The sequence below is a fragment of the Mustela nigripes genome, chromosome 5, assembly GCF_022355385.1.
Source record: "Mustela nigripes isolate SB6536 chromosome 5, MUSNIG.SB6536, whole genome shotgun sequence".
In the NCBI taxonomy this organism is placed as follows: domain Eukaryota; kingdom Metazoa; phylum Chordata; class Mammalia; order Carnivora; family Mustelidae; genus Mustela; species Mustela nigripes.
Genome location: NC_081561.1, coordinates 26569170 through 26587842, shown reverse-complemented (window position 1 = coordinate 26587842; position 18673 = coordinate 26569170). Strand labels below are relative to the sequence as shown.

The 18673-nt window shown below is 59.4% G+C and overlaps 1 protein-coding gene across 3 annotated transcripts in view; it reads right to left on the bottom strand.

Moving 5' to 3' along the window:
• Positions 1 to 14710, bottom strand: part of LOC132017727 (tripartite motif-containing protein 26) — a 17658-nt gene extending 2948 nt beyond the window's left edge. The window contains exons 1-6 of one of the 3 annotated variants that reach the window (XM_059399693.1): positions 14438 to 14710; positions 2893 to 3379; positions 2682 to 2777; positions 1844 to 2074; positions 540 to 562; positions 46 to 161 (exon numbers count right to left, since the gene is read on the bottom strand). In XM_059399693.1, coding sequence (XP_059255676.1) covers positions 46 to 161; positions 540 to 562; positions 1844 to 2074; positions 2682 to 2777; positions 2893 to 3330 — 904 coding nt within the window. In that variant the 5' untranslated portion in view covers positions 3331 to 3379; positions 14438 to 14710. Of the gene's footprint in view, positions 1 to 45; positions 162 to 539; positions 563 to 1843; positions 2075 to 2681; positions 2778 to 2892; positions 3380 to 13586; positions 13697 to 14437 lie in introns of those variants that run through there. The other 2 variants (XM_059399694.1, XM_059399695.1) reach the window with 2 other exon arrangements.
• Between the last annotated feature and the right edge of the window lie 3963 nt (positions 14711 to 18673).

The following is an 18673-nucleotide window of genomic DNA, read 5'->3' as shown; positions in this document are numbered from 1 at the left end:
CCCCAGCGCACCCCGGCCCCCACCCCAGCGCACCCCGACGCCCACCTTGGAACTCTCTCAGGCCTCGCTGCAGGGACTGCAGTTTCTCGGAGAACTCTCCCGTCTTCTTCTTAACCGCCCGAGCAATGGGCTTCCCGATCCAGAACTTCTTCCGCGGGTACCTGGGAAGGCGACAGGCGGACGCGCCACTCAGCTCTCCTTGCGCTTCTCCCGTTCCCGTTCCCCCATGAAGCGGGAAGGACAGGTACGACCGTCCCCCATCAGCGGAGAAACACGGGCACAGAAACACGGAGTGAACAGCCGCCGGCTGGGCCGGGACGCGAGCATCCGGAACACTCTGTCTGCGAGCATGTCTCTGCCCTCATGTCCGTCTCCTCTCAGACCCCGGCGGAGCCCTGGCTGCTTCAGAGAGCAAGTCTCCAGGTCCCAGCCCTGTTCCAGCTAACCCTAACCCTAACCGAGGTGGGACCCGTTTGTTCCAAGAGTCCCATGGAGGGGGCGTGGGGGGGCGGTGCCTCATGGAAAGGAAGCTCTATTACCTGTTCACGAAGTCCCTGGTGTCCTGGAGGGGAAAAAAGCACAAGCATCAGCCCAGTGGCCTCAGACCCCACTCACAGAGGTGCCACAGCGCTGGGAGCCAGGGGTGCACAGTGAACAGAAGGCTGTGGGCCCTTCCTCCCGCCCTGTGCCCTCGCCCCATCCCGGCACCTGTGCCCCGGGTGCGCCTTCCATCTGAGCGGCGTTGGAGGCTCCCCTGGCCCCTGCGGCTCCCTCGGGTGGAGCGGGAGGGGCTCCCGTCGGGATGTCAGCCCCCAGCAGCACCGCAGCCAGTCTCTCTCTGCCCCCCACACAACCGCACGTGATGGGGAACGGGGGGCTGCCCCTCCCCGGGGGCAGAGAACGGGGCAGGAAGAGACCTAATCCCTGTCTGATGGAGGAATTTGTGGAAAATGCCAGAGACGCATTTTAGACCAAATGAGGGACAAGAACAAGGGGCCCAGGAGTGGAGCTGGGGCCGGGCTCCTGACCTGCCTGGCCGCTGGGCCCGCGCGAGTTCTTCTCATACTGGGCACTGGGCCCGTGCGAGTTCTTCTCATACTGGGCCCTCACCCCCCGCCAGTCCCAATCCGCGAGCCAGAATGCTCAGGGAGGGGCAGCAGGCGGCTCCCCTGAGGGTCCTGGAGAGCCTGCCACGCTGTGTCTCCTGAGGCCAGGCTGCTGGCCAGGACAGCATCTTCCTGGAGGAGGTGGGGGGCTCCACTGCTGACCTGCCCGGCCACCACAGCCTCCTCCTGGCCCGCAGGGGGAAGGTCCAGGGAGGCTCCAGGAGGAAGGCGGCACGGTGCTGTTTCCACTCTAGTTCAAGGCGCTCCCCCTTGGCATCAAAGCTGCCTCCTTCAGGAAGTGTGCCAGGGCACCCGGCCTGCTCTCCATCCCAAAGAAAACCTTGCTCATCTCCTCCAGACCTCCCTTGGAGAAGCCGCCCTCCCTCGGCCACCCCGGCAGCACGGGCTGCCCGTAGCTTCCCCTGCAGGGTGGATGCCAGGGAGCCGTGGTGGTCGTGACGAGGATGGACGGTGTGACGCGAGCACTCCAGCTCTCCCTTCCTCTCCCACGGCACTTTCCAATCCCCTCCAACTGGTTTTTGGTACTTTGCCCTCTGAAGGGACACCATGCAGGTCACATCCTCTTGGGCTCGTGTGACCACGGGAGGAGGCGGGGCAGGTGGGGGTGACTCTCCTGACATTTCAGTAGAGAAAGTCACAGCCTGAGAGGTGGCGGCTCTCCCAGGGTCCCATGTGGGTATAGGGGACAGAGACCGGCCGCCCCGGAGGCATCTCACCTGCAGGAGCTCTGCGGCCGGCTGCTGCGCCTTGGTCTCCAGCTCGGAGATGACCAGCGCCAGCCGGGCCAGCTCCGTGACACCCCTGCTCTTGTACTTCTCGCGGCCCTCCGTCAGCTCCTGCTGCAGCGCCTCCAGCTTCTCCAGCAGGTGCTGCTCCCGCTCCCGCAGGAACTCGTGCGCCTGCTTAAACTCGGCCATGACGTTCTGCCGCTGGTCCTGGATCTTCTTCTGCAGGGGTGTGGAGGGGAGACGGGTGACTGCCCTGCCCCAGGTTGGAGAGCCCCGGCGGCATCTCCGGGGGGGCCGCATGAGGCTGGCTCGCACCCCTATCCGTGCACTGTGGGACTTCAGAGCATGGTTGGGCCAGCCTCCCGCTGACACAGACTCCCCTGCAGGAGATGCGGGGCCAGCCCTCGCACCCCATCTCTAATCAAACACGAAGTGCTGTCTCTGCTTCCCAAGTGCGGTAGCCCTGGCTGCAGGACTCAGCACACAGGGTCCCCAGGATGCCCCAGGCCTCCCCACTGTGCTCATCCTGCAGCCAGCACCCCCCTCCCAAAGCCCCTGGCTCCCCACCACCTCGGGAGTCCGGTCCCCCCATCTGTAACAGGAAGGGCTTTGCCGGGACCTCCTTGGTCCCCTGCGTACTCTGGCAGTCCCGACAGCTGCTGCCGGATGTGGCCCACGGCTGCAGCGAGTGTCACGTGTGCAGGAGCGAGACGAGGAAGCCAGCCCGAAGCCCCCCAGCTCAGACCGTCAGGGCTCAGCCTCCACCACGCGGCCCCCCAGCTCCCTCCCACGTGGCCGCGGCCTCAGGCTCTCGCAGCCCACGCACCAGTGCAGTCAGGATATCAGCTTCTCCCTTGGCCTGGGAGCCCTGAATTTTGTCCCGGTCTCTCCTCAGGGTACTCAGGTGGTTCAGGATTTTCTCCTGCGGAAAGACAAGCCACGGGGATGGGCGCGCTGCGGCGGAGCCCCACTGCGGGCCACAAGCGTTGGGGGGGCAGTGCCCGGCCTCGCCCCTGGGTGGGGTGGAGCCGGCTTACCCTGTGGGGCTGGGCGGCCTTCTCCACCAGGACAGCCGTGTGTGGCCTGTGTTCCCGGGACTCGCGGCACATGACGCACAGCAGCTTGCCGTCGTCCTCACAGTAGTAATGCAGCTTCTCCCGGTGCCGCTCGCACAGCCTGGCGTCCGGCGGCTCCCGGGCCGCGTCCCCCGGCTGCCTGTCCTTGTCCACCTTCAGCCGCTCGATGTTCTCCACCAGGCTGGCCAGCTGCCACACCGGCCGGATGTTCTCCTTCTTGAACGGCTTCTTGCAGAGCGGGCAGACGGGGCGGCCCCCCGACGCCGGCCGCACGTCCGTGGTGCAGCTGCGGCAGAACACGTGGCCGCAGTCGATGGTCACGGGGTCCCGCAGGTAGTCGAGGCAGATGGAGCAGGTGACCTCCTCCTCCAGGCTGCGCAGCGGTGCCGACGTGGCCATGGTGCCCTTGGCTGGGAGGGGCCGCGCTGCGCCCACGAAGCTTCTCGTCCTGGGAGACAGACGCAGAGTCAGGAGCAGGCCCAGGGAGGGGCAGGGGCGGCGCGGCACAGAGCGGGTGCAGGGGTGCGGGGAGAGAGCACAGCGTGGCTGGCCCGACCACGCCGCGGGGACCTGCTCTGAGGCACAGCTTATGACAGAGCGAGATCTGGGTTAGCAGGAGACGCGTCACCCACACACCTCCCGCGTCTACACTGCGTGGGGCAGAGCGCAAGCAGCCCCGGGGCTTGTGGGGGCGGGCACCGGAGCCCAGGAGATGCGGAGGCTCTTAGCCCAGACTCCAGAAGCTTGGAGAGTCAGGGACGTGCCCTGGGCTGCGCCGTGGCTTCGGTCTCGTGCCCTTTCCCTGCAGACGCCGTGTGCCGCCGTACACGGCCTGGCCACCCCGCTGTAGGCAGGTGTGGCCCGTGGGGCCGCGCTCCCGGGAAACCAGCGTGGAGGGGACTCCCAGCGGGCAGTCACTGTGGCCTGCGGCTGGGGATCTGACCCTCGGAGGGAGCAGGGCAGCGGCGCAGACCGGACCTCAGCCCTGTGCACCCCCACGGACCTCCGTGCCCGCCGACTCCAGCCCACGTCCTGTCCGAGGAGCTTCCACAGGGCTGGGCGGCCTCCTGCCCCGTCCTGTGTGACCACAGGAACCGCTCTTACGTGCTCTGAGCTCTCAGTCTGCCCATCATAAAATGCAGACTTGGGGCTTGCCGAGTAGGCTGAGTCCGAGAATCTGCAGGGGAACCAGGGAAGGGGAGCCTCCCACATCTAGCGAGAGCAGGCAGGGACAGAGCAGGGTGGACATGCACCGTGGCAGCAAGAGGGGACCTGCGTTCGAAGCCGCCACAGGGACGGATGTTGCAGTCCCTGGTGGCAGGCGGCACTGGGACCCAAGGAGGGTAGCCAGCGGCTGTGGCGTGAGGGGAGTGCCTGGGGCCACGGGCGAGTCAGTGCTGCCGTGGATTCTGGACACGGTCAGCCCATCACCAAGAGCCCAGGGGCCCTGCACTCCCTTCCCGGCTGCAACACGAGGGAGCTGCAGAGGAACCCCAGCCAGAAATAAAACAGGAGACAGGGTCTGCTTCTGCACGGCAGACGCAGTCCGACAGCTGAGCCGTACAAAGTGCAGGACGGTCCAGCCACGTGGGGTCACCACGCCTTGGACTGGACGCCCTGGCACAGATCTGGAGAGCTCCTGTGCGTGCAGAGCCCATGTGCAGAAACAAAGACCAGGAGGCGTCCAGGATGCTGGCTGGGTGGTAACCAACCCTGGGGACTGCCTGGTGTCTCCCTGTGCTGGGGACGTCATCTGACCCGAGCCGTCAGGCCCGACACAAACAGGGCAGCGGCCGGCGCTGGGGATCCGTGGGCTGGGAGCCCTTCACCCAGTGACTGCCGAGCGGCTTGCAGCTGAAAAGCAGAGGCCGTGGGTCTCTGTCCCGGCTGTGGGGCCGGCAGGGTAACTGCTGCGGACACTCGGCCCCAGCTCACTGTCCGCACGAGACCTGCCCTGTCCCATACAGCAGGTGCTCGCAGCCAGGCTCTGTGCCAACCCCGCATCACCGCAATCCCAGGGGCACGACGTACCAACCGGTCAGGCTACAGAAGCACGCGGCGCATCGGTGTAGCAGGCATGATGGCGCTCGCAGCACACCGCCCTGCAGCCCTCTTCATTATCAGAGGCTGGCCCGACCACGAGGGAGATCAGGGGACATGTCCCTGCTGCCGATGGCCCCCGTGGATGGCCTGCCATGGAACCTTGGTAACGCAGAAGTCCGGCGATCACCAAAGCCCTGCCCAAGCCCACAGCGCTCACAGGTGCACAACCCGGCATCTGCTTCCCCAAAGGGCATCACGGGGAGACAGGATATCCCCTTTGAAGTCATCCTGCCCAAACTGGCCTGATGGGACCTCACCGAGCCTTTGGGCATGCCTTCTGATTTACAGAAAACAGAAGGGACAGGGAGCTGAGCCCCAGCACATCCCGAGGAAACGGACACATCCAGAATACGGCACATTCCAGAGGACCCTGGCCCAGCCATGTCGGGGGCGCTGGGGTGCTGTTGGCCACGTGTTGGATCTCGGTTTGGTCTCAGGTCGTGACCTCAGGGTGGTGAGATGGGGCGCGCGTCGGGCTCTACGCGGAGTGCAGAGTCTGCTGGTCTCCCTCTCGCTCTGGCCCTCCCCACTCAGTGCACTCTCGCCAATAAATAAATATATAAATCTTAAGAAAAAGTGAATGTCACAAAAAAGAAAAAAAAAAAAGAATTGTTCTTGACTTAAAAAGACCAAAAGAGGAAAAACAGCCAAAGGCAAACACCTTGACTAGATCCTGTTTTGTTTCGTGTTAAGAAGCCATGAAGATAGTTTTGGGACAACGAGAAAGAGGCGGACAGAAGGCCGGGCACTACGGGGCTGCTCCTAACTTCTGCTGCGGTTTACGGAAGGCGTGAGGGGGACATCCCAGGTGGGTGACACATGCTGCCACCTCCGGAGCTGGGGACAGCGGCTTTGCGCGGCTCAGCAGAACGACACACGGGAACCTTGTGAGCACAGGGCTACGGTTTTCTGTCGTCCTGAAAGGAAGGTGTATGAGGCTGCGCAGGCAGTTAAGACGTTAAAGGTCGCCGGTGGCGATCAGGGTGCTGCCGCGGGCAGAGGCCCAGTGCTCCGTCTGCACAGGGCAGTGGCTTCCGGGGAGCTGAACAGGCGCTTGTGCAGAGCGGCCGGCGGCCAGCACTTCCCGCGTGGTCCGCCGCTGCAGTCCATGGACGGAGCCCACGGACGGAGCCCGCGGACGGAGCCCGCGGACGGAGCCCGCGGACGGAGCCCACGGCAGCTTCTGCTCGCACACAAGGCTGAGGTCCCGCAAGGCAGGGCCGCGTGACCTGCACGCACTCAGACCGCCTCGGCTGCCATGCGCACGTCTCCCGTTACTCAGCGCTCACGAAGCTCTCCTGAGAACACAGAGGCTCGGTGAGGGCTGGCGGTGGCCCAGGGGCACAGCTTGGGGTGGGGGGCCTCATGGCAAGGCTGACCCAGCCCGTGGGACACCAGGAAGCTCAGATGGGGCCGTGTGTGTGGACGCATTTCTCAAGCTGGGCAGTGTGGGCTGGCCAGTGCAGACGCTGGACACAGGGGTTCCAGGGAGTCTGCTCCCCACCCCACATTCAGAGCCAGCAAAACACCGACCCCCAGTACCTCCCCTACATTCTGCCCTCTCTACCACTTCACGCTTCTGGAACATTCTATCTCTCAGGCTTCCAGAGCTGGGGGCGGCCGTCACGCCAAGCTCCATGCCTGGAGCTGGGGCAGACAGGAACCACAGAAAGCCAGAGCTGGAAAAAGCCTCCACAACGGCCACGCCTACCCAGACCCCTGTCCCCAGATGAGAATTCAGAAGGCTGGGGTCATCCATGGGGGCGCTCGTGGCAGAGGCCACGCATCCCCACTCCGGCGTGGCCAGCTCTTCCGCCCCTTCTAGAAGCCAGAGGCTGGGTGCGAACTGGAGGCAGGCAGAGCTGGAAACACCCCTCCCTGTCTGGGTGGGCGGTCCCTCCCCCCCTCCCCTCCTCACTGTTCTCTGACCTCAGAAAGGCCCCTCAGTCCACGGCGACAGGTGGGCCAGGTGGGCCAGGTGCAGCCAGCACACCGGAGGCTGCGGGACCCGGCACGACTCCTGCCGAAGAGAATGGCGGGGAGCCGCAAGATCCAGCGGAAGGAGGCTGCAGTCGGAGTCGCGCCTCACACGCCTCGCCCCACCCCTGCGCCGGCCCTGCAGCCGCAGAACTGGTCAGAGCTCCCGCCCTTGTTTCTTCACAGCTGCCAACTTCTGCTCTGGACCCAAACTCTCCTTCCGTCTTCCGTGGCTCCTGCTGCCCCGCACCAGTCCCCCCAGGATGCCCTGGGAAGCGCCCAGGAGACACCCAGCCCAGATGCAGTCTTCGCCGCTCGGAGGAGAGAGCGGATGGGCCGTGGTTTGCACCCTGGCCTCCAGGGCTGCTCCTCGTGCCCTCCCTCGGGGGTCTGACAGGAGCCCCGCCTTTCCCATCATCAGAGCACGTAGCTGAGGGCTCCATCCCTGTGGGAAACCCACCCGGGGCTCCTGGGGCCCCAGGTGAAGCCCCATTGCTTTTTTTTTTCCTTTTAGATTTTATTTATTTGACAGAGAGACAGCGAGAGAGGGAACCCAAGCAGGGGGAGCAGGAGAGGGAGGCGCAGGCTCCCCGCTGAGCAGGGAGCCCGATGCGGTGAAGCCCCATTTCAACGAGCAAACTCCCCTCGAAGTCAATGCCTGTGACACCTCTTCCAAACCTCGAGAGGATAGAATTCGGATTCCGGATGAGCGGCCACAGTGCGGCGGATGACGTCACAGGGCCCCTCAGAGTCTACAGCCGTGGCTATGGGCCTGGCGCTGGGTGGCCTCAGGGGACACAGGCCCCTGGACAGTGCCTTCCTGAGGTCATGGGTGGGTGACGGTTCTCCCCAGGGCCGGGGTCAGCGTGCTCTTGATCCCCGGGGCCAGGATGAGATGCGCTCTGAACGGCGGGAACCGCTCCAGGGCTCAGCGGGGCATGGGACGGGCCTCAGGGTGCCAAGGAGGAGCTCTCGGGGGCAGAGCTCCTCCAAGAGTTCACAGATTTGTGCTGGAGACCTACTATGTGCTGGGCACTGGGGACACCACACAGGGCAAAATCCCTGCCCTCCCAGAGCCCCCAGCACACTGTCCTACGGCCAGGTGAGACTGGGGGTTGGGACTGGGGCTGATGGTGGGGGCCACAAACCCCGAGGATTTCCCAACAAACGTATGGCTCCCAAGGATTACTTATGGCTCTGGCCTCCACTGCTCAGCGTGCCAGCCCCCAAGGCCGGCCTTCAGCAGAGCCCCCAGCACACTGTCCTACGGCTGGGTGAGACTCTGGGGGTTGGGACTGGGGCTGATGGTGGGGGCCACAAACCCCGAGGATTTCCCAACAAACGTATGGCTCCCAAGGATTACTTATGGCTCCGGCCTCCGCTGCTCAGCGTGCCAGCCCCCAAGGCCGGCCTTCAGCTCTCCAAACACACCCCTCCCTGTGCTCAAACATCCCTGTGTCCGCATGGCCACCCCAGGGAAACCCCTCCGAGGCTCTCTGCGGCTCCAGGGGCAAAGTCACATCTCCCTCCAGCCTCTGCGACGCCCAGCCCTGGTCTGCAGGCTCATTTCCCGCTATTCCCCCCCAGACCTGACCCCACGGCCAAACCAAACCCCTCTCCAGGCCCCGGAAGGTGCCACGCTCCCCTGCCCAAGCCTCCCTGCCACATGAGCCATCCGAAAGGGCTGCCCCCTCACCCCCAGGGAGCCCCACTCCTGGCCCAGCCCGCAGTATCTGCTGAAAGCCACCCCCCTCATCGGATCCTTCCTGAGGGACAAGCAGAGGCCACATGCTCTGCCCCCACACTGCCCTTGTGCACGTCTCAGCAGGGGCGAGGCCAGGCTCATCAGGACCCTCCGGTTTCTCGGCAGCTCTCCCTATCCCGTGTGGACGCGGACGTGTCTGCCTTACCCGCAGGAGGCAGCCGTCCTCCCCACCTGCCCCTCCCGTCTGACCGGAAGCTCCACGACGCGGCACAGACAGCCGCACTGCCCGGTGCCCCGAGCGGCAAGAACAGCAGGCCTGGGAGATGCGGGGCAGGGGCGTGCGGGACCATGCCCGTCACTCCCTCCCGTCTACACCGCACCGTGCGTTCGTCAAGCACACTTTTAGGCTCCCTGGTACAGACGTGATCGCAGTGCATTTGTCTGCAGGGGTGCGCAGAAACACCACGTTGTGCGGCTCACTCACGGGGACGGAGCTCCCTCTGTTCATTTTCACTGCTTTCCGACGTGACTCTACCTTGGAGATACTGGCGGCTCGGTCCCAGACCAGCACAACGGAGTGAATACTGCCACAGGGCCAGCCAGGAGCACACACAAAAGCTGTGTTTACGCTCTGTGGCAGTGCACAAAGTGCACAGTCGTGTCAGAGCTAAAGACAGACCTTGATTACGAAATGACTCATTCCAAGAACTGCTGTCACCTAAGCGTTAGTCACAGGAGCCCACGAGATCACAGTAACAACTACGTTAACTATACTAGCGACGCACAGTCTGAGAAATCGGAGATATCCTGAGACACACAGACACAGAGCCAGAAACGGCAGCTGCAAACTGGGTTCGACAGACGTGCCCGCTGCAGGGTCGCCACGAACCCCTGTCCGTACCATACACGGCGTCTGTGGCACGCACGAAGATGAAGTGTGCCCGCGGGCCCCTTCTCCCGGCCCCCTGACCGTTTCCTGTTTGGGACAATGGCAAACACCGTTCTGTGAAGGTCCGTACACGTGTCCTGGGACACACAAGCAAGCAGATGCATCCTTGACCCAGTCGGGCCACCCTGTTCCCACACTGACTGTAGCAGTGTGCGTTCCAAGTGGCAGGCCACGGGCGCTCATGCTGCCTCACGGCCTTGCCAGCGCCTGCTGCTGTGGGCGTCGACGCGGGTGCGTCTCCAGGAGGGAAAGGGAATCCGCGGTGTGTGCATGTACGTGTTGAATGCTGAGAGAAGGGAGGGGGACACAGTGGGAAGGACAGGGCAGCTGGGGCAGAGCCCTGCAGCAGACGACAGCAGGCCAGCAGGACGGCACCGTGCTCCCCGCTCCCAGCAGTCGCCCTGCAGGCGCTTTACCTTCAGGGAGGGGTCTGCCCGGCTTCCACACGCCCTTCCCTTGCTAACATTGCTCCCTTGGAGCAGGTTCTTCCCCCACAGCTCCCCCTCGGCTCACGGTGGAGCAAGGGAATGGGTCTACACCTGCCTGACCTCGGGGCTTGCTTCAGAGGCGAGGCTACGACTCGAGTCTGCCAGTCACAAGGAGTCCTTGCTGAGACGAGAAAGATTTCGAGAGGCGACATCAGCACGGTTTGAAGCTACAAGAGCAGTTCTGCAAAGCAGAGGGCCAGCCCGTTGGAGAAGGAAGCCAACCCGGAGAGGAAGCAGAAGAAACCGGATCCTCAGGGCACCTCTTAAAACCCTCCTCGGGCTGCGTGCGCCTGGAGCTGGATCGACCCTTGACCTGTGCCACTGCTCGAGGCAGTAAATGGCCTTTCTGTTCAGCCGCGTGCACCCGGGAGTCACCTGACCCAAAAAGGGAATCCTGCCTGATACAGCACAGGACGTTATTGAAGGTGACTGGGCTGAAATACACAAAGAATTTGTGCCCCCCCCCCCAAAAATATCTGCCCCTTTCTCTACACAAAGATAGACACCCGGTGGCGGCTCCCCCTCCCGCCCCACAGGTGGAATGCAACCAGCCAGGGCTTGCCAGATGCCCCAGCCGCTCTTGGCGCTCGGGCCCCATCCGCAGCTCCGGGGACACGATCAGAATCTTCTTCCGTCCCTGGCTGTTACTCTAACCAAAGCTGACAAGGAGGACTCCCCACTGAAACCCCGTTTTCACCCAGCGGCCACGACTCAGCTGTGCAGCCTGGGGCCCTGTTCTTGACCTTTGCACAGCTCCACAGGACCGGAAGAGGTGGGGGTGGGGGGGCACCTAGGCCATGTGCAGGCAGACCAAAGTCAGTGCGCGGCGAGCACACGAGCGTTGTGTGCAGCCTAACGTCACGGCCGACATCACTACACACAGATGGAATCTGTGGGTCAGGCACCCTCTGTGCTGGTTTCCACAATCTGGCCATCAGGCAGGACAGGGCCAGCTTATCAGACGAGTTCTTTCAAGATCATCAGTGGAGCCTGGAACTCACCATCTGCAGGTTAGTGAGACGGAGATGCTCGACCACTCACTTCCTGCAGCGAGGAGGGATCTGAGAACTGGCAAGGGGGTACACTTCTCATCGAACGTAAGATACCCACACACTGCACTGCAGCCTCTCCGAAACGTGATCCGTAGCATATCCTAACTGAACTGGGGGGACGCGTTTTCCACGTGGAGCATGTATAACCCGACCGCCTCTTAGATCTGGTGCAGTGCAGCCTGTCTCCTACCAGGCGCCGTGAACACACCGCTCTCCTCTTGGCCCTCTCCCCCTTCCGTCCTAGCCGTGGCCAGCAATGCACCACAGGGCCCACACAGCCCCCACGATCTAACACAGCTCCTTCTCTAGGGCCTCCACTCCCCACGCCCTGTGCCTGCACATGGTCTCTGTCCCAGCACATCGTGGACGGCTGGAATCAGACACCACCCGTGTGAGGCCCCCATGCCCATCCCACCTTCCAGCTGAACGGCTCCCCCCACCCTGGGAGGCTCCCGCAGCTCTGCAAGTGCCACGGGTCATTACAGTACTACCAGCAGCTGACGCGGCTACCCACCTCCCCCGGCCAGAGGGTGAACTCAGGCACCATTCCTCGCCGGTCCCTATCCCCAGGACCTGGCACAGACGTGCTCCATGCCTCCAGAACCCCCACCCCCACCAGGCTTCCCTTGGCCCCTTCAGAATCTTGCTTCTGCAGAAGGCCCACTCTGATTAGACGTTCTTGACCACAAACATTTCCCGGATCTCCCCCTGCCTCCCTCCACACACACTGTTTTGGGGAGAAGGTCAACGTTTCATGTGTACCGATCTGGTGAGCTGTACTTCCTCCTGGCTAACAGTCCAGTTAAGCCTTTGTTTTCCAAAGCCACTGTCTTTCCATTCTGATCCCGAGGCCCAAGTCTGGAGTCACCTCAAGAAACCTCAGTTCGGACCATGGACTTCCTCTGCGGCTCGCGATGCGTTCTGGGGTGGTCTGACACCAGCCTGTCCCTCCCTTGCAGGAAAGAGACGGCTAAGATATCACCTTCTCCTGGGCCTCCGCTTCCTGACTTACCTCTCAAGGAGGGGAAGAACAGTCTTGTCAAGTTCATCACACTGACGTTCATGGGACGCCCCCCAGTCAAAGTGCTTTCAACAGTAAAAAGCTCTATAAAACTACACGCTGGGAAGGCCACAGGAGCCAACTTGGAAGAGCCCCCGGGAACCAAAGCCACAACAACTGGAGCAACAAAATTAAGGATTGGATTATACCCGAAAGTACAAAATAAACACCCACGAGTCCGTGCTGGTGCTAATGGGTTGAAGAAGTTAATAAGGACAAGAGAGATGATTTGCCGTGCAAACAGTTCCAAACCCTGGGTGTAGCTACTTGTCCTCGAGGAGGAGGAGCGCACCGGCCCCTCCTCGGGTGTGGGCTGCACAGTCACTTCTTTGCAAAGAGTACAGTGTGAAATGGCGGGGCGGGGGGGGGGGGGCGCGAGATAGAGTAACTTGACAGCCGAGAAACCTGCTAAACACTTTCTCAGGTGATCACAACCAACATCAAGTCTTAAATCGTGTGGACAGTATGTACCCTTGACGCCAGGTCATCAACAGGGCAACCCACCTCAGTAGCCTTCCAATAAGCGAGAGCCGGGTCTCAGGAGAAAAACATCCAATTCCAGTAACGGGCACCCTACACTCCACCAGCATTTCTCAAAACTGTCAAGATCACCCCACAGCCAAGCAGAGCCTCACCAGACATGACAACCAAGTGCAACCTGGTAACATGGCGGGATCACCCCACAGAACAGGTGCTTAGGTGGACACGTGGTCAGTCGGGAGAAGGACAGACTTGGGCCAATAACTGATCAATACCGGTTCATTAACTGTAACAAATGCATCATGAGAACGTAAGATGTTAATCAAGGGGGGAAAGGTCTGGGATATGTGGGAACCCTACTATCTTTGCAATTTCTTTTATGAGCTTAGAGTTGTTCTAAACAAATCTATTCAGAAAAAAAAATGCACTTTGGGGAAGAAAACCCATAAAGCCTGTTTGTTCAAAGAGCTGCTGCTTCTAAACTTGGGGGAGGCTCGGGCAGTGTCCCCGCACGATCTGCAGCAGGCATGACCGGATGCCATTCCCCCATCCTCGCGGTGGGGTCAGGATCCAGGGTGCAGAGGGAAGCCGGACCTTCCTCGAGAGCCAAGTGGGGACAGATAGTGAGGGGGGGCGCTCGCGGCCGGCGGAGGGAGCTGGTGCACGGCTCCGAGCACAGGGGGCCCACCTGCCTTACTGCACAACCTCCACCCCCCGACCCGCCCGGGGCCCCGGGCACCTGCTGGCGCTCGGGGCGGAGGCCGGCCCGGGCCCAGCGCGCGCGCCGCGGCAGATCGCCCCCCACCTCGCCCCCGACCCCGCGTCGGCTTCCCCGACTCACCGCACCGCCGCGCTCCCGGCCGCGAACACCGACCTGGGGGGCCTCCCGGCTCTCCCGCCGCGGCCGGTTCCGGGTCGCGTCCCCACCGCGCGGCCTCCGGGATCCGCCGAGCGCGGCTCCGAGATTTCTCCCCGGATCAGCGCCCGGATTGGCTCCTGCCTAACACCGCCTCCCAATGGGAGCGCGAGTCTCCTCTACGTCACCATCACCGGGCAAATCCGGGGGCCTCTGAAGGGGGCGGGGCGACGAGGGCCGGAGCGCACGGACCTGCGAGCGGGCGGAGCCGGGGTGCGCGGGAGCCGCAGCGGGGGTGGGGCGGGCAGGGCGCGCTCCCGGGGCGCCGGAGAGGGGCGCCGTGCCGAGGCCCAGCTGAGCCGGAACCCCAGCCCTCCCCCTGCGCGCGCTCCGGGCCGGAGCGGGGCTCCGCGGCCGAGCGGGTCTCGCCGCAGGCCGGGCATTAACTGGGACTCCCTGCCCCCAACCTGGCCTAATTTTGCTTCCTGAACCCGGAAGGCCTTTACCAAGCACGTCCTTAAAGGGGGTTTTTTACAAAAATCAGCTCCCCTTTTCGAGGCGTCCGCGTTGCGCGAGGAGCTGTACCCAAAACACCTTTCCGCAGGGCAGCACGACTGTCCCCACTGCACAGAAGGGACAAGCGAGGCTCCAGGCGCTGGCGGCCCGGACCCGCTCGGTGCAGCTGTCTCCCTCCCGGTGGCTGGGGCCGGGGTGCCCCGAGCCCTCGCGGCGGTGGGGGGGCTTTCCTGGGGCTCCGGCGCATCCCCCGCACCCCGCACCCCCGGGCTGCGCGGGGTCGGGGCGGCGGGGAAAGGGTCACCGCGCCAGCCACCTACCTGCTCCCGCCCGGAAGGCTGGTCGCGAGGTCCCGGAGCGGGCGCGGGTCGGCCGTCTCGCGGGGGGAAAGAGGGTGGCTCTCAGGGTCCCAAACCCTAGAACCTGCCCGGGACCCGCCCCTCGCGCGGGGTGGGGCAGGAGTTTGAGGCGAAAGCACCGGCTTTCTAGGGTGGCGGTGTGGCGGGTGCCTGTTCCGACCTACGCGCCCTCGGTCTCCGCCCCCGCGCCGGGCCGTCCTCTCGCTCTCGGTCTCCTCGCGGGCGAGGGGTGTGGCCCTCCCCTCCCGGGCGGGACCGGGGCGCGCGGCCTCCCGGGCGGGACCCGGGCGCGCGGGCGCTGGCTGCGGTCAGAGCGCCGGCTCCGCTGGGCGCCGCCGGCACGACGGCGGCTGGGTTCGGCCACGGATCTGCCCCCGCGCGTCCCTGGGACCCGCAGCCCCACTCAGAGGCCGTTCGGGGATCGCCCCGCCGGAGAGGCCCGGTGCCCTGCTTGCGACAGTCGGTCTCTTCCCCGCACACTTGCAGCCAGGAGGCCCCGCGCATCGCTCGCGGGGTCCCAGCTCCGGACGCGGCTGCCCGCTTCTTGCGGGTCGGCTCAACCCGCATCTCGGAGGGCCTTCCATCGCCGCGCCAGGCCCCGTCGGGCAGCGTCTCTTTCACTGGCTGTGTGCGCGGGCTGTCCTTCATTCACCCATTTCACTTTTATTTATTTAAATCTGATTAATTAATATATAATTAGTCTCAGAGGTAGAGATCAGTGATTCGTCAGCTGCGGACAACACCCAGCGCTCATCACACCACGTGCCCTCCTTCGTACCCGCCCCTCCTGCAACCCTCAGTTTGCTTCCAGTGATAGACTCCCTCTCTGGTTTCTCTTATGTTATTGTCCCCTCGCTTCCCCTGTGATCCTTTGTTTTGTTTCTTAAATTCCACTTATCGCTGAGATCATATGATATCTCTCTCGGATGGACATTTTGCTTAGCATAATGCCCTCTAGTTCCATCTGTGTCAATGCAAATGGTGAGTATTCATCCCTTCTGGTGCCTGAATAATATTCCATTGTGTATATGAACCACATCTTTTAAAAAAATTAACATAAAATGTATTATGTGTTTCAGGGGTACAGGTCTGTGAATCATCAGTTGACACATTTCACAGCACTCAGCATAGCACATACCCTCCCCAGTGTCCATCACCCAACCACCCTCTCCCTACTCCATAACCCCCAGCAACCCTCACTTTGTTTCCTGAGATTAAGAGTCTCCTATGATTTGTCTCCTTTCCCAGTCCCATCCTGTTTCATTTTTTCCCTCCCTCCCCCCCCCCCCCAGGACATCCCGGGTCTGCCTCTCAAATTCCTCATTTCAGAGAGATCATGTGATAGTTGTCTTTCTCTGATTGGCTTATTTTGCTTAGCATAATAATTTCTAGTTCCATCCATGGCATTGCAAATGGCAGGACTTTGTTTTTTTTTTTTTTTTTTTTTTTTTAAAGATTTACTTATTTATTTGACAGAGAGAGAGCACAAGTAGGCAGAGAGGCAGGCAGAGAGAGAGGGGAAGCAGGTTCTCTGCTGAGCAGAGTCCAATGTGGGACTTGATCCCAGGACCCTGAGACCGTGACCTGAGCCGAAGGCAGAGGCTTAACCCACTAAGCCACCCAGGTGCCCCAGGACTTTGTTTTTTTGATGACTGCATAGTATTCCATTATCTATTTATACCACCTCTTCTTTATCCATTCATCTGTTGATGGGCATCTAGGTTCTTTCCAAAGTTTGACTATTGTGGACATTGCTGCTATAAACATTTGGGTGCACATGCCCCTTCGGATCACTACGTTTGTATCTTTAGGGTAAATACCCAGTAGTGTGATTGCTGGGTCATAGGGTAGCTCTATTTTCAACTTCTTGAGGAACCTCCATGCTGTTTTCCAGAGTGGCTGCACCAGCTTGCATTCCCACCAACAGTGTAGGAGGGTTCCCCTTTCTCCGCATCCTCGCCAGCATCTGTCATTTCCTGACTTGTTGATTTTAGCCATTCTGACTGGGGTGAAGTAGTATCACATTGTGGTTTTGATTTGTATTTCCCTGATGCCAAGTGATATGGAGCACTTTCTCATGTGTCTGTTGGCCATCTGGATGTCTTCTTTGCAGAAATGTCTGTTTGTGTCCTCTGCCCATTTCTTGATTGGATTACTTGTTCTTTCTGTGTTGAGTTTGCTAAGCTCTTTCTAGATTTTGGATACTAGCCCTCTATCTGATATGTCATTTGCAAATATCTTCTCCCATTCTGTCAGTTGTCTTTTGGTTTTGTTGACTGTTTCCTTTGCTGTGCAGAAGCTTTTGATCTTGACGAAGTCCCAATAGTTCATTTTTGCCCTTGCTTCCCTTGCCTATGGCGGTGTTTCTAAGAAGAAGTTGTTGCAGCTGAGGTCGAAAAGGTTGCTGTGTGTGTTCTTCTCAAGAAATTTGATGGATTTCTGTCTCACATGGAGGTTCTTCATTCACTTTGAGTCTATTTTTGTGTGTGGTGTAAGGAAATGGTCCAGTTTCATTCTTCTGCATGTGGCTGTCCAATTTTCCCCACACCATTTGTTGAAGAGACTTGTTTTTATTTTTTCCATTGGATATTCTTTCCTGCTTTGTTGCAGATTAGTTGACCATAGAGTTGAGGGTATATTTCTGGGCTCTCTGTTCTGTTCCATTGATCTATGGGTCTGTTTTTGTTCCAGTACCATACAGTCTTGATGATTACAACTTTGTAATAGAGCTTGAAGTCTGGAATTGTGAAGCCACCAATTTTGGTTTTCTTTTTCAACATTCCCTGGCTATTTGGGGTCTTTTCTGGTTCCATATAAATTTTAGGATTATTTGTTCCATTTGTTTGAAAAAAATGGATGGGATTTTGATAGGCATTGCATTAAATGTGTAGAGTGCTTTAGGTAGCATAGACATTTTCACAATATTTGTTCTTCCAATCCATGAGCATGGAACATTTTTCCATTTCTTTGTGACTTCCTCAACTTCTTTAATGACTACTTTATAGTTTTCTGAGTACAGATTCTTTGCCTCTTTGGTTAGGTTTATTCCTAGGTATCTTATGGTTTTGGGTGCAATTGTAAATGGGATCAACTCCTTAATTTCTCTTTTGCTGTTGTTATATAGAAATGCAACTGATTTTGGTGCATTGATTTACTTCCTGACACTTTACTGAATTCCTGTACAAGTTCTACCAGTTTGGAGTGGAGTCTTTTGGGTTTTCCACATATAGTATTGTAGCATCTGCAAAGAGTGAGAGTTTGACTTTTTTGCTGATTTGGATGCCTTTAATTTCTTTTTGTTGTCTGATTGCTGAGGCTAGGACCTCTAGTACTATGTTGAATAGCAGTGGTGATAGTGGACATCCCTGCCATGTTCCTGACCTTCGGGGAAAGGCTCTCAGTTTTTCCCCACTGAGAACAATATTCGCTTTGGGGTTTTCATAGATGGCTTTTATGATCTTGGGGTATGTATCCCTACACTGTGAAGAGTTTTGGTCAAGAAAGTATGCTGTACTTTGTCAAATGCCTTTTCAGCATCTATTGAGAGTATCATATGGTTCTTGTTCTTTCTTTTATTAATGTATTGTATCACATTGATTGATTTGCACATGTTGAACCAACCTTGCAGCCTAGGCATAAATCCTGCTTGGTCGTGGTGAATAATCCTTTTAATGTACCGTGGGATCCTATTGGCTAGTATTTTGGTGAGAATTTTTGCATCCACATTCATCAAGGATATTGGTCTGTAATTCTCCTTTTTGAGGGGGTCTTTGTCTGGTTTTGGGATCAAGGTAATGCTGGCCTCATAAAATGAGTTTGGAAGTTTTCCTTCCAACTATTTTTTGGAACAGTTTCAGAAGAATAGGTAGTAATTCATCTTTAAATGTTTGGTAGAATTCCCCTGGGAATCCATCTGTCCATGAGCTCTTGTTTCTGGGAGATTTTTGATGACTGCTTCAATCTCCTTACTGGTTATGGGTCTGTTCAGGTTTTCTGTTTCTTCCTGGTTCAGTTTTGGTAGTTTATACATCTCTAGTTGTGCATCTATTTCTTCCAGATTGTCAAACTTGCTGGTGTATAGTTGCTCATAATATGTTTTTATAGTTGTTTGTAGTCCTTTGGAGTTGGTTGTGATCTCTCCTCTTTCATTCATGATTTTATTAATTTGGGTCCTTTCTCTTTTCTTTTAGATAAGTC